We start from the raw sequence: 15,969 nt of genomic DNA, 5'->3' as shown, positions 1-15,969 counted from the left end.
AAGTTCGGAACCACTGAGACTCTTCCTAGAGCTATCTGCCCAGCCAAACCGAGCAATTGTGGGAGAAGGGCCTTGGTCAGGGAGGTGACCAAGAACCCGATGGAGTTCCTCTGTGGAGATGGGAGACCTTCCAGACAACCATCTCTGCAGCACTCCACCAATCAGGCCTTTATGGTAGAGTGGCCAGACGGAAGCCACTCCTCAGTAAAAGGCACATGGCAGCCCGCTTGGAGTTTGCCTAAAAGGCACCTTAGGACTTTCAGACCATGAGAAACAAGATTCTCTTGTCTGATGAAACCAAGATTGAACTCTTTGGCCTGAATGTCAAGCGTCATGTCTGGAGGAAACTTGGCACTATCTCTACAGTGAAGCATGGTGGTGGCAGCATCATGCTGTGGGGCTGTTTTTCAGTGGCAGGGACAGGGAGATTAGTCAGGATCGAGGAAAAGATGAATGGAGCAAAGTACAGACAGATCCTTGATGAAAACCTACTCCTGAACACTCACCTCAGACTGGGGCGGCGGTTCACCTTCCAACAGGACAAAGACCGTAAGCACATAGCCAAGACAACCCATGAGGCTTCGGGACAAGTCTCTGAATGTCCTTGAGTGGCCCAGCCAGAGCCTGGACTTGAACCCGATCTTACATCGCTGGAGAGACCTGAAAATAGCTGTGCAGCGACGCTCCCCTTCAGGGTTACTGGGGGAGGGGAAAAACAGAACAAATGAAAAGCTGCCAGTACAAAATCCCTAAGCAAACACTAGAGCTAACGGATGGATTGTAAACTCCAACCTCTGGACTCTTTGCCATTTCTGTGTAAGAATCTTGAGCACTTACGGCGCAACGGGAGCTCCCACAGGACACAAGTTCAAATATATACACACACACAACACACACAGAATGCAATGCAGAGGGACTTCTCTCTTCTAATGCGTTTTCTCACCCACCGTTTATTTATAAAACTATTTATCTAACAGAGTAAGCGTACTCTTATATAATTCCATAGACTATATAGCTTATCCTCCTTTTGTGTGAATGGCCAGCCTGGGTTCTTTCTGTCTAAAGCCTAGGCAGTATTAATTGCAACATGCAGAATATGGGGGTTGGGGCTAGGGCTTGGCAGATTCCCAAGTAACAAAATGTACCTGACCTACGTCCAATGGCGAATAGAAGCCAGAGAGGATTTATCCCCCTCTCATATTGCATGCCTCCAGAGGAACTGTGTCAGAGGCATGCAGACAGAGTCAACTAGCATTCCACACCACACCAACCCTTCTCCTGGAGCAGCCTAATGCTTCATTAAGCAATGCTGCCTTTTGATGGTTTTATCCTAATTGATTTAGAATGTAGACAATGGCATGGGGTCGTTCACATTGACTACAATCTTGTAGTCTTCATGATCTTGAAAGGGCAATTTGCATTGTAGCATGTAGACATGCAGAAAACATAATATATAAATAGTACAGGGTTATACAAATGCATGAGTATAGCTGCTCAAAAGGCTCAACTCAACCACAAGAAACCACATTAAACCACATTAAATAAAGAGAAGGTTGCAGTGCTTAGAACCTTTTCTTTGAGCTGCTATTGTCCACCAGGACAGATTGTGGGATAATACTGGGTATGCATGTGCATGTGTGCACTTGCTTGCACCTACATGTTCAGTGCTTGTCTCCTTTTAAATCCACACCTTATTGTTAACAACACAATGTAGGTCACATGGTTAGAATTGAGATCAGCCTCTTTGTTAAATGAATGACATAAACAAGCCTCAGTAAACAATGCCTTCCACTCCTGCCTCCACCGCCTGCTGTCACGCTGGCCATGTAGCGTTCATTTACATCAACGAGAAGTCCCATCTAGATACTGTCCATCTCCATCATTCACCTTCCAGACTCTCCTGTACCCCATCCCCATCCGTCTGCACTCTCCTGTACCGTACCCCATCCCCCTCCGTCTGCACTCTCCTGTACCGTACCCCATCCCCCTCCGTCTGCACTCTCCTGTACCCCATCCCCTCCGTCTGCACTCTCCTGTACCCCATCCCCCCCGTCTGCACTCTCCTGTACCGTACCCCATCCCCCTCCGTCTGCACTCTCCTGTACCCCATCCCCCTCCGTCTGCACTCTCCTGTACCGTACCCCATCCCCTCCGTCTGCACTCTCCTGTACCCCATCCCCCTCCGTCTGCACTCTCCTGTACCCCATCCCCCTCCGTCTGCACTCTCCTGTACCCCATCCCCCTCCGTCTGCACTCTCCTGTACCGTACCCCATCCCCTCCGTCTGCACTCTCCTGTACCCCATCCCCTCCGTCTGCACTCTCCTGTACCGTACCCCATCCCCCTCTGTCTGCACTCTCCTGTACCCCATCTCCCTCCGTCTGCACTCTCCTGTACCCCATCTCCCTCCGTCTGCACTCTCCTGTACCCCATCCCCTCCGTCTGCACTCTCCTGTACCCCACCCCCTCCGTCTGCACTCTCCTGTACCCCATCCCCCTCCGTCTGCACTCTCCTGTACCGTACCCCATCCCTCTCCGTCTGCACTCTCCTGTACCGTACCCCATTTTGCCCATTGTGTAAATTGGTGAACAGTTCTAATTTCATGCTGCTGCCTAGCTTGTTGACCAACAGGAGAGCTTATCACTGTGGTTATACGATAGAGACGGATAACATGTCAAACAAAGGCCAGTGGCCCACATGGAAAAGTAAAAAGCCGGCCAAGGCTTCCACTGAAAATAAGACCTCCCTGTAACTATAAATAACTGTCATAAATAGGCAATACAAACAACTATAACGCTAAAGAGAAACTCAAGGGGAACCCAAGATACATACAGCGAAGATACCCAAGTCTAGTCTCACTGAATAACAAACTGCCTAAATTAACCTTGGTGATTGCACAAACCCAAACAAACTTCTCTGGGCTGTGGGAAATTTCCACTCCTGGCAATATACTCCTAAACTCAGCTCCCAACTAATGCAGAGTAGCAATCATAATATCCCCTTATTTACCTGTATGCCCCCTTTCCTAATGCACACGAGGGGGAGTAGTCGTTAGTCTATCTGAAGACAATACACAATTATATTCTATTGTCACACACAAGCCCCCTTTTCCACCTTCCTACACCTCTTTCACTGAGGGGCTGTAAAGATTATTTACATTTGGGGGAGATTAAGGGCCTGGCTGTTCCACATGCTGCGGCCAGTGTCCATTGATGTCTAATTGAGTGATGTCGGTCAGAATAGCCCTGCTGTCTGCGCTTTGTGCTAAACCCTGCCATGGGAGATCTTTGACTTCTTCTCCATTGTCCACGACATCCCCACTACTATGACAGTTTTACCATGGCTGGCTGGCCGGCCTCAATACCCAAACCCGATATCCTTTTATTCCGCCCTATTTTATCAGAACCCATTTTTTAAATATCCCTGAAGTGATTAGTTTTGTCTGTGCCTGCCTGGCTGTTTGTTAATGACTCAGTGAGGGTGGTGGGTGCCAGTAGGCTACATCTGCCTGATCACGACTGTACTGTAATTACACAGATGATGCAGCAAGGGTTATTGAATGGAGACAGAGGTCACAGGATTTAATTGTGTTTGTATGTCATCTGGAGTGGGCATAATTCAGTACGTTTCTATACTGGGCCTACTACTGCTGCGCGAAGAGATCAAAGTATTATTACATGGCCTAGTGTTGTGAATCAAATCTTGCTGCTGTATTGTGTTCAGGAAATACAGTACATCTCATGCAGTAATACATAACATTGTTTGTGTTTATCACAGATTGCATTGTGTGGTGTATTATATATGCAATATTAATGTGTATTCAGCATCTTTAACATGTTAAATTCCCTCTGAGCACATCAGAATCCCATTTGGATTTGGGATTGAGTGACTGGCCACTAATCTTTGGTCTCTCTGTCGAATATGCAGCTTATTCAGGGTGGTATCCTAATCACCCAAAGATTTATATCTATTTATACAGAGATTATAATGTGTCTTCTTTATCTCTCAATTGGATAGAGTTGTTGCATAACAGATGAGCATTCATTTCATTGCAACCCACCTGCGTAAAGATGGCCTGACAGTGCCCCCTGATGTTCGAGGACGTATGCCACATCCACAAGTATTTGACGTTAATATCAAGTCTCATGACACATTAAAGACAATGGTAAACTAAGGATTGCAGTTATGCCTTACCAAAACTTAAATGTATTCTGTAGCTATGCTGACTTATTGTAAAGTGAGATACTAATGTGGTAGAGAAATTCTGTCCTCTGAAGATGGGATGGCAGCCATTTTGGTTTCAAACTAACTCTGGCTCTGTCAACTTAGAGGAACTGTAGTTAGAAAGCTATCAGATTAAAATATTTTAGTAGCCACCCTATCAGTTGTAGATCTAAAAATTAAAAAACTATGTTGAGTAAATCACATAAAACCAGATTATGATACCAATTGGTAATTGGCCTAGTCCCTTTTCATTTTAAACGTAGACTCAGTGATATGACGTAGATGCAGAAAGTAAACACCATAGTGGGTCAATTCCTGCAACCACTAAGAGCGCAGAGCCCCACCTGTTTGGAGCAACACCTGTTTAGCACACCTGTTAATTGAAATGCATTCCAGGTGACTACATCATGAAACTGGTTGAGAGAATGCCAAAAGTGGGCAAAGCTGTCAAGGCAAAGGGTGGCTACTTTGAAGAATCTCAAATATAATATATTTGTTTAACACTTTTTTGGTTACTCCATTTCATGTGTTCTTTCATAGTCTTGATGTCTTCACTATTATTCTACAATGTAGAAAGTAGTAAAAAGAAAGAAAAACCCTTGAATGAGTAGGTGTGTCCAAGCGTTTGACTGGTACTGTATATATGTAATACTTTCTTTGTTGCCTGTTTGCATGTTATTTTGGCATTAATACGTGTCACATACTGGACAGAGCATTTGGAAAGTATTCAGACCCTTGACTCTTTCCAGATTTCGTGACGTTAAATCTTTATTATAACATTTATTAATTTGTTTTCTTCCCCCTCATCAATCTACACTGGAAGTATTCAGTCTACACTGGAAGTATTCAGATCTTTCGCTATGAGACTCGGAATTGAGCTCAGCTGCATCCTGTTTCCATTGATCGTCCTTGAGATGTTTCTACAACTTGATTAGAGTCCACCTGTGGTAAATTCAATTGATTGGACATGATTTGGAAAGGCACACACCTGTTTATACAAGGTCCCATAGTTGAGTGCATATCAGTGCAAACACCAAGCGAATTGTCCGTAGAGCTCAGAGACAGGATTGTGTCGAGGCACAGATCTGGGGAAGGGTACCAAAACATTTCTACAGCATTGAAGGTCCCCAAGAACACAATGGCCTCTATCGTTCTTAAATGGAGGAAGATTACTCAGCCCTTCCGGGGGAGAAGGCCTTGGTCAGGGAGGTGACCAAGAACCCAATAGTCACTCTGATATAGCTCCAGAGTTCCTCTTGGAGATGGGAGAACCTTCCAGAAGAACAACCACCTCTGCAGCACTCCACCAATGTCAGATCAAATAGACTGGTTCGGAATAAATGGAGGGAGGGGGACCAGAGAAATTGCGTTATGTAAGTGGTTGCTCAAATTCTCTGCTGTTTTTGACCCTGGCTACAACGCTGTGAGCAGTTTGAAGCGAACCCATGCGCAGACTGTGTGACTGTGAGAGCGAAGTCTTGCATCTCGCTCATCTCAATATCTGTGGTCTACCTTTAATACCTGCTTATTTCATTGTAAGAAGGGACTAAATCATTATATCAAAAGGGGAAACATGTATTTTATTTTTATCCACAGGAACATTCAAATGAACAAGTAGCACGTGAAATAGTGATTGCATATTAATTTACAACTGACCTGAAAAGTTTAGATAAATCTGGTGTCCATCCCAAGTGGCAGAGCCACTAAAACACGACTCTCAAACTGTCACTTGTCCTTTGCGAGGGACAGCCTCTCGTATGGCAGAGCTCCCACTGTTAGTGAGAAATGGCAAACTCAAAACATTTGTTCTTCTCAATCCCTTGGTGTGGGCTTGGTTCCAGTTTTACAGTGTGCCGACTGCTCTGGGCTCATACACAGATCATATGGGGCGGCAGGGTAGCCTAGTGGTTAGAGCTTTGGACTAGTAACCGGAAGGTTGCAAGTTCAAATCCCCGAGCTGACAAGGTACAAATCTGTCGTTCTGCCCCTGAATAGGCAGTTAACCCACTGTTCCTAGGCAGTCATTGAAAATAAGAATTTGTTCTTAACTGACTTGCCTAGGAAAAAATAAAAAATATGTATCCCTAGGAGTGACAGGATACACCCATCGCAGTGTTGCATTTGCAGCTTCCCTTTACGCCTATCGAGAACTTGGTTCTATCTGCATTTGTCAAAATTGAGTTGACAGAACATTTAACAAAATAAAGCTACCTTTTTACAAAAAGTAGGTTTAATCCTGAATGCTCCTCCGAACATCAGTGTCCTGACGAGTGAGCACATTTTCTATGCCAGCCGAAATCATGCCTCATTAGCTCATTGTTATGGATGAGCTAATGTATCCAAATAAATGTCTATAGAAAACAGCTTATACAAATGCAGCTACTATTCTGGTTGCCCTTTTTGACGTGAATGTACGTTAGCTGTAGCTGGCTAGCTAGCAAGCCAGGGATAAGAACGTTGCCAGCCAGTATGGCAATGGAACAGTTAGAACGAACGTCCAGCCGGCTTGGGTAGCAACCTTAGATTTGTGTCGGGCCTATATCTGTGGAAGGATAAAATAGTATGAATAAATTAATCAAAATAACGTTAATGAAAATATGTCAATCATTATTTTAATATGTTGGTAACCCCTTGTATAAAAGTGATAATCCCCTCAAAGCCGGTGTTTGGAGGATACATTGGCACATTTGCCGACCTGGCCAAACACCGTGCCAATACAGTATATCTTCCGAACACCGGCTTCGAGGGCATTAGCACTTAAATATAGTACTCTAAATACCCCAATTCATTAAGTTAAGTTTAAAAAAATACAATACAAAAATTGCTTACACCATTCAAACGGTTGAGGCTTCGGAACTTTAAAGCCAATTATCTCAGAATCATCTTTCTGCAAAAATAACCTTATAGTCCCAAACACTCGCTAGGTGTAATTTGTAAGGTTGTTGTCTGCATCTGACTGAGGATTTGGCATGGAAATAAAGAATATAGAATGTCTGATCAGCCAACAAAACACATTGTAGCACAGGAGAAGGTGTGGTTCTATGTGTTTTATTCATACTTCCAGGTTTCAGTTGTGAGTTCTGTTATTTGTCTAAGTCCTCACATGAAAAAGGCTTACTTATTTAATTTAGATTCAGTGCCATCAATGAATCTAACCAGGTTGGTTACTTCCTGTAACACTTTAAAAGGACTAAATACAGGGTTTGAGCTGTACATAAAATAAAGTTGTAGTCCTGGATTATCACTTTAAATTAGAAAATTAACAGAAAGTTGTTTCACTCTTAATTACAAATGCAAAATAAACTAGATTTGAGGATGTCTTGCACCACCAAACGGACCTAGAGACTCGATAGGAAACTAGTTAATGTTTTTGTTGGATGATGCTTTTGTAAGACCTAAATCCTTGAAACATCTTAGTTTAACTCTGACATCAATGGATGATCTGAAATACCTCCCCTCACATGAATCTCACATCTTTAGAGACACTGGACCTTGGTGACAATGACAGACTCCTTACATGACCTAGACTTCCCAGATCTGACGGATGACGCCTTTAGAAGCTGGACCTCACCAGGTCTCATCTCCACTCCCTGCCGGCCTCCATCGCCAAGATGGCATCTCTTACCCACCTCATCCAGAACCAGAAGAGCTTTAACGACCTGTGTCAGACCAACACCGCCTCGCTTCCCCAGCTGACTGTTCTGTCTGTGAAGGGCAACTAGGCCCAAAAGCTGACCTTCAGGATGGACTTTAAAGAGAGCTGCCAGAGGAATGCCACCAAGCTGGAGCAGCTTGACTTGAGTCAAAGTAGTTTGCTAAAAGGGCAGAGCTCAGTGCTGTGAAGTCTAGCTACAACTTCCCAGCAACTTCCATGAAGTGGGGGAACCAGCCATTCAACAAGATGTCAGGGTTGATAGAATTGGACTGCAGTCATTTGAAAGTCACCCGCATCAACCACACTGCAGCAGGTGGTCCTCTCCGAAGGCTAAATATCTCATGGAAGTTTGGTGACTTCAGTGTCCAGTGGAACCTTCTGGAAGTTCTGATAAGCCTGGAGAGTCTCAATTTGAGGGGTGGTTCCTTTAAGGACAGGATTGTTTCTTGATTGTTGGTGAGATGTTTATACATGTTCCTCTTCTATAGAGGCTGGTTTTGGCAGTGTGTGACATCGTATCTGTTAAGAATGCATTTCGCTGCCTCACCAACCTGGCGTATGCAGATCTTAGTGGTAATAAACTAGTTGTAGCCAGTATGAATGCATTCTCCACACTGAATAATGTCCTGCTAAATTTAGCCATGAATCAGATAAAAATGGTTGACGTAGACTCTGTCAAAGCTTTAACAGAAAAGAGCAAAATTGACCTGAGTGACAACCCTTTGGCATGCAACTGTTCCAATATTCAATGAATTGGTTGGATTCAGAGCAATGCAAATAAAGTGATGAACATTGATAGGACAATGTTTTGGTTCAAAGGAAAGGTTATCAGATGTGCATTTGAATTGAGTTCTTTTCCGCAGGCATGTTAGCATTTGGACTTAAATCCAAATTCAAATTGAATTTCTCTCAATGGCAATTTTACCAATTGCATTTGTCATCATTATGGAAGAAATACAGAGGATACAAACTGCTTTGAAAGGTGACAGGTTATTAGGATATAGTCAACTGCAGATGGTAACAGTTCAACTAACTTTCCAATAACCTTAGCCCAACCCTAAACTTCACCTCCAAAGAAAGCAGTTGCAGATGATAGTTTCAGCATTTATAGATGATCTTAAGGGGACAGAGCAAAGTTTAGTTCACCGACTAACAATCAGGGTAGTTCAATCACATGCCTTACAGCTGAACTTTCCAAAGTTAAATACAAGGCCAGGCATTTGTCATTTTAATGTAGCTCTTCATAATCTCTACATCACAAAGCATTTTTTTTTGCATTTATGATAATTTCATTAAATCAATAAAAAGAAAAGAGTTTTATCATGCTTTTTATTCTCAGTGTTATGCAACTTTAGAAGTATAAATATCTGTTTTAATATACAACAGCTATGACATCCATAGAGGTTTCCTTGGGCGAAATACCAAAACTCAAACAGTTTTATTGCACAGATCCTAAAAGACAAAACATAGTAAGCAAGTTCATCTAATGCTAGTTTCACACAAAGGAAAAAAGAAAACAAGCAGGACCATGAGGGACCCGACGGATGTTGAAACAGACAGTCTAACAGCACAACTGGGTGGCTGGGTAGGTGAGAATCACAAACACTACTATCAAACCTATTTCCTGTGATGTAGTACACAGATTTGGCAAATCAATTACACAATATACAAAATATTACATCCATGAAGAATTTGTAAACAAACATTGAATGTGCTTTTTTTAAAGGATTTAAATGTCAATCGTCAGAAACAAAAGGGCATGGAGACAAATATATGCTCCGTCATTCAAAGAAAGTGTTTTTGGATTAATTTATGTCTGTAACCAGAGCCTGTTTGACAGGGGACAAGATGAGCTCCGTAAGATATTTTCATCCTACTCTCCCCCAACTACTACAACTAGGAGGGGAAAGGTGTCTAATATTAAAGGTGAATTTCTCTTTTGCCCAAATGTTTGACAATACATTTACAATAACTAATGAGAATAGTAAAACTTCAGATTCGGCTTAACACATTTAAAAAATCTCTACAATCAATCTTATTTGTCTACTAATGTGCCTTCTTGGGTACAGTAAGCAATTTATGTAAATACATTATGTCCAGTTTACATAGTATTTTTTGTTTGCCTCCCTAAGATACAGTAGATTGTTTATTGTTATGACATATCCTACATTAGAGTTAATATTGTATCGCAGAATTAGAAACCTACTTTGTTTGATATTTAGGGTATGCAATCAAAAGGCTGAACTAGAGGACATCCCTATGTCAGCGTAAAAGAAGTCAAACTTTTTTCTGATACACAAAGCTAGTATCATCATCTAAACATCAACTGTCTAGAATAATGACATTTATGTATATGAACTAAGATTTGTATATTAGTGCATTTTGATTTGACAAAATCCGTCCTTTCAAGCCTATTGTTAGCTAGACATTTAACTGGGCACAGTTTCATCTGGCTGATCTGGTACATTAATGTAGGCTACTGTATCACTTATGGAAAAAGAACAGTCTGGCAAAGAACGAAAACGACAAAAACAATACAAGGCTAGAACACAACTTCAGTACTGTAACTGAAATCTAATCTCTTGCAACCCTGACATTCTCAATAAATTTGCTTGACGTTCACTTGAATTGAAGCCCTTTTTAAATTTACCATACCCAAAAATACATTTCACATTGTATGAATGTCTGTCCGTACAAACAAACAAAACTGGAAAACAACACCCAATAGATGCAGACACCTCCTTAAAAATGGACTGAGAAATCTCTTCCGTAGTGTGGCAAACATACTTAGAATTGTTGGTTTATTCTAACTCATTGGAGCTTGCATTCTACACATTGTCATAATAACATACATATATATTTTCTCCTGGGCTCAGCATCTCAATATTACACGGTCATTACAATTCTTCATACATCTTCACTACAAAATCACGATTGAACGCATTCTTGGGAACCACTTGCCCCTCTCACAGTTTTTTGTTTAATTTTCAACACTCCATTTGAGGAAAAGCACATCTCCCCATGTAAGCTTGATTTCTCCTCAAGTAAAATTCTGAACATATCAGAATGTGTTAAAATGACTGTTAGAGAGAGGATGTATTTTGTATAGATATACATAGACATTACATTAGCTTATTCTAGACCACAGAATTATCAAGCGGAACACTATTCTGAAATGACATATCATTGAGTATACAAACATGACATTGCAAAATATATATATATACAAAACAAACATATTCACGTAAGCCCATGTATCCCAATTTTTACAGTTAGTTTAGTCATACTTATGTACACAATTGCATAAAAATCAAAGGTTTAGAAATGTAGAGATGTGAAAGGAATGTGAATTACACCATAACCTGCTAAGAACAGCAAGTTTTTTTTTTTTTTCAATTCTCCCTTAACTCTAAGGCCCCTTCCACTAAATATGATTCCAGAACCGTAAGATGATTCCATATTAAATAGTTCTAGGTGAGAAGCACAGGACATAGTGCAATCCTGCTGTGCACCGCTACCCAAAACAAAAAAACACACTTCACCTCTAGGTAATAATTTTTAAAAAAGTGACAAAGTATCTAAACAAACTTTTGGTGATATTTGACTTCTGTATGACGCTTGCCAGTGAATGAACTGCATCACTGTCACACAACTAAAATGGTTCATTGGATGATGTGCCATGACTACTGCTACCTTCAATTTGAGGTGCTCTTAACCCAGAACTCTAAACCCAGAGTGCAATTCAAAACCTTGGAAAAGGCTACTACTTACTGCCCACTGACATTTTGATTACACATTGCACTCTGCTGTCGATTAAAAAATAAAACCTCCAAACAATCACAGGATACAAATTTGACACTTTTTTTTCTTCACACAGCAGAGGACCACAAATGAGCAGCAAATCATTGTCTACATTCAGTCCAAAAACATTACACATTTACAGTATCGCCCAAGCATACGCTTATGCCACTACATACACACACTCTCTCTCAGGATAACACACCTCTCTCACGCCATATAAACACTGAAGTAACAGCTTCCCCGGTTCTCAAAGAAATAAGGTATGATGACACTATGAATAACTAAAATGTCTGCCTTGTCTTATCTTGGACATACTGCAAAAGTAAGGGTGGCTGCTGTTTTATTTTTTTAATTCCGCATTTCCTTTGTTTGTGGGGCCGCGTGGCGACTCCTTGGTTTGCTTGTGTCGGGCCGAATCTTTGTCTGAACCCTCTTTCACCACGGTAGCCACTCTCAAAGTCTCTCTCTTGGTGTTTTTCTGTGTAGAGGCTGCCTCTTGACCAGACTCCCTTTTCTTCTTGTCAGCCTGTTCTTTTCGGCTGCAGGCTACCTGTTTATCAGAGTTAGTGACCCTGGATTCAGCTTTACTGTGTTTGGCCTGGGGGGTGCTGTTGCTGGTGGAGGTGGGTGTTGGCCCTGTGGTATCCATCCCACCCAGACACCTATGAGAGTCTGATCTAAGGCCCTCTGACCTGGGAGCCTCTACCCTCGGTCTCCTCTGATCCTCCTTGGAGGTCTGGACCACAGCCTCCTGTCCGGTGCTGCCGCTGGCCCTGCCTGAGAGAGCTCCACCGTTGGGTGGGTGTGCTTCTCTTCTCATGGCTAGGGCCAGCAGGACTGGTACAGGGGTAGACTGGGAGGGAGCACTGGCTCCGGTCAGAGGCTCTTTTTGGGCCTGCAGTCGGGGTGCAGCAAGGACCGGCGCTGGCTCTTTCATTACTGGGGTTGCAGTTGGGGCAAGAGATTTGTGAGGGGGGGATTTCTGTTTTGAGTCTATGATTTGTCTAACAACAGTTGAAGTAGTGATTTCCTTTTGTTTTGAGTTCATTGAGGTTGAGGCAGAGGTTTTGTGAGGGGGGGATTTTTGTTTTGAGTCCAGGTTATCTTTGATGACTTGGGCTGGGGTTGGGGCAAAGGTGTGGAGTTCTGGTTCTTTCTGTTTTGGGTCAGAGTGGTGTCTGACAACTGGGGTTGGGACAGGAGTTTGGCACGAAGATTTGTTTAGTTTGGAGTCTAAACTTTCTTTGACAATGTGGCTTTGAACCAAGGTTTTGAGTAGGGGTTCTTCCTGCTTTGAGTCTGGGATTTCTTTGAGCATTGAGACTGTAGTTTCTTGCTGTTTTGAATCCAGGCTTACTTTGACGACTGGGGTGGGAGTTTTCACTTCATACCTCTCCCTCTCTTCTTCAGATCTTGGCTTAGTTTTGGGATTGATGGTTGTTTGATTTGTTGAAGCAGGACTTGGTGGTGACTGTTTCACTATCAGCACAGGACTCGTCTCTTTGGTATTCACATCAGCAGTTTGCTTTTTAGAGACTCTGATTTCTGCCTCAAGAGCCCCTTTGACCCAAGTTTTTTCAGCAAGTCGGTGTGTTAAATTTGGCTTCTCTCGCTCTCCAGTCTTTGCAATGCTACCCTTTGTCTTTGGTGAAGTGGGACCTTGTCTAATTTGCTTTGCTACACTACTAATAGCTACCTGACCGCCAATGGGACAAGCATCTTCACATTGATCACACCTCTGTGTTGCTTCTGTTTTAGCAGTTGCAGTGTCCAAAATGCCTTTAGATAAGACACATTTTACATCCACTTTAGGACTTGTCTCTCTGACTTCGGCCATTTTCTCTCTTGCTGCGTTTGCAGCTTTGAGCTCCTCAACAGCAGACACACTGACCGGTTCACTGTCCTTGTTTAGTACTGGCCTGTTGCTTTGAACCTTGTCAGAGTTTTGGGTTTTCCCTGTGGCGTCCTGTCTTGGAGACATTTGACCACTTGTTCGGTTCATATCTCCAAGACTAGAGATTGGAGCAGGGATGGACGTTTGTGTTGTGGTCACTGTCGAAGGACTGCTGTATACCATCTGCTGCTTTGACCGGTATGAAGTCTGCTCTAAATTATATTGTACAACTGTAGTGACGCTACTTGTACTCTCCGCTGGTCTTTGTTTCTTATTGCTCTGCAGGTAACTGGGCCCTGACTGACAATCTGAACTTTGCTTCACTGGTACAGCTGCATGAGGGGCAGTTGCTTGAACCTCTACCTTTGAGGCAGGGAAGGATGCTGCAGTATTTTTGGGATTCTCCGTCTTTGGAACGACAACTGTATCTGATGTCTTGGAGATATCGGTGTTGTTTTGCTGTGCGGGGGCTGGGGTCTCTTGAGGTGGCTCCACCTCCTCCTCCTGGTCTTCGTTGCTGACCTCCCGTATGGAGGGCGTCTTCCCACAGTTGGAGAAGTGGGCACTGTGGCGGAATGCCCTATGATCGTGAGTTATCATACTGGACCTGCTCTCTTGTTTCCCCCCAAAGTCTGAGACCTCCGCCTTGGAGAGAGCCATTGGGGGTTCATGGTGACTAGGTCTGTCGTGTGGCTTCTCACCACTGCTACTGCATTTAAGCCCAGTATTGGAAATACTAGCCTCCCCGTTGGTGGGAATTGGACTGCTAAGGGCCACAACAGCTCCAGGGCTTAGTATACTGGTGGGGGGGCTCTTCTGCTTGTCAGATGGTTTTAGCAGGGGAATCAACACCTGCCGCTCAACTGGGCTTTGCAGCCACATGGGCGTCCCTATCGAGTCCATATCACCGTCAGACATCTTAGAGAGGCAGATATCTGTTTTAGACACCCTTGGCCCGGAGAGCAGTCCAATGTCTAGGGTGCCCTCCAGGGGTTTGAGGGAGGAGACCAAACGCCCCTCCAGCTTGTACTCTGAGGAGGTCTTCCTGAGGGAGCCTTCACTGGAGGAGATGAGCTGGAGTTTCTCCACGGCGCTTCCCTCTCCTCTCCCAGCAAATATCTTGGGGTTCAGGCCCTCAGGGCTGGAGTGGACGCTACCCATGGTACCCTTGACGTGGTCTAGAGCCAGGGCCGAGTCCAGCTGAAGACTCTTGGACCGGGTGGAGCCAAAATGGAGGCTCTCATGAATGACGGGAGAGAGTCGGCACATGCAGTCTTCTCGCTCCTCGAATGACTGCCTCTTCCGTGCAAACTCCATGTTGGGGGCCTTGAAGTCAAGCCTGTCTGGCTTACCACCCTCCTTGCTCTGCCTGGACAGCTGCCACTCAGTCTTCTGGGGGCTCCAGTCAGGGTGGATGGAGCACAGTGGCGAGTCAGAGCTATTGCCCACTAGTGGTTCAGGGCTGCCTTCACTGGCCCGAGTGTTCAGCTTCTTGTACAGGACATCTTTTACAGTGGTGCTGGCAGCTTTGCCTTCCAGTGAGACTGTCTCTGAGCCTTGGCTTCTGCCCTGGCTTCTTCCTCCTTCAGCACCAGACATATCAGACTCCTGTAGTGCGTCCTGCTTCTGCAGGGACTCTCGCCTCTCTGACCAGTCCTGTCTTTTCATCACCACCTTGGCTTTCAGTTTCTCCTTGTCCAGCTCCTCCATAGACTCCTGGCGGCCCACCTTGCGTCCAACAGGCCTCTTGAGGCAGCCCTGCTCTGCCGGCCGGACCCGGGTGATGGCCGGAGGCTCGCAGGACGTCTCCTCCACACTCTGCAGGGTGTGGTGGTCCCTGTCCCCAGGCATCAACTCTTCTCCCTGGGCCTCTTCCTGGGTCACCTCCAGGTTGTGCTTCCTGGAACACATGTGCTTCTTGTCGCCCGTGTAGGAGGGTGACAACTTCTCCTCCGACTGCACCCGCTTAAGGAGCGGCGAACGGGGAGGCTCTGCGCTCTTGGGACGTGTCATGTGGCGGACAATGGTAGGGGGCGAGTGCATCTTGACTGGGAAGGCCTGGGTGGTCTTGGAGATCCCCATGGACCCATGGCTAAGTAAAGGAGAGGGTGAGCGCTGCGGGGAGGTGGGCTGGGGGGTTGGGGATGGGGTGCGGGCCAGAGGGGAGAGGGGAATGCTACCGACAGACTTGCGACGACCCTGTCGGAGCCTCTGTCCAGTCAGTTTGGGGCCCAGGCCGTGGAGGGTGCTGGGACGAATGTGGCCGGATCCTGCGGGGGAGTTTGGAGCGCTGGAGCTGGGAGAGCTACTCTGAGAGGAGTTGCCACCTGGAAACACAGAGGGAAGGACATTCTTCAACTATAATATTTCATAGTTTTAAATATTGTAAATTCAT

General features: G+C 44.4%; 1 protein-coding gene across 6 annotated transcripts in view; it reads right to left on the bottom strand.

The window, feature by feature from the left end:
* Positions 1–9,191: 9,191 nt before the first annotated feature.
* The window catches only part of mast4 (microtubule associated serine/threonine kinase family member 4), a 175,303-nt gene continuing 168,525 nt past the window's right edge, over positions 9,192–15,969 (bottom strand). For all 6 annotated transcript variants that reach the window (XM_024382102.2, XM_024382105.2, XM_024382103.2 and 3 more), the window contains one exon: positions 9,192–15,901. In XM_024382102.2, coding sequence (XP_024237870.1) covers positions 12,021–15,901 — 3,881 coding nt within the window. In that variant the 3' untranslated portion in view covers positions 9,192–12,020. The remainder of the gene's footprint in view (positions 15,902–15,969) is intronic.

The sequence above is a fragment of the Oncorhynchus tshawytscha genome, linkage group LG20 (genome assembly GCF_018296145.1).
Source record: "Oncorhynchus tshawytscha isolate Ot180627B linkage group LG20, Otsh_v2.0, whole genome shotgun sequence".
Taxonomy (NCBI): Eukaryota; Metazoa; Chordata; class Actinopteri; order Salmoniformes; family Salmonidae; genus Oncorhynchus; species Oncorhynchus tshawytscha.
The sequence above is the reverse complement of the archived record's forward strand: the minus strand, read 5'-3'. Positions and strand labels throughout refer to the sequence as shown.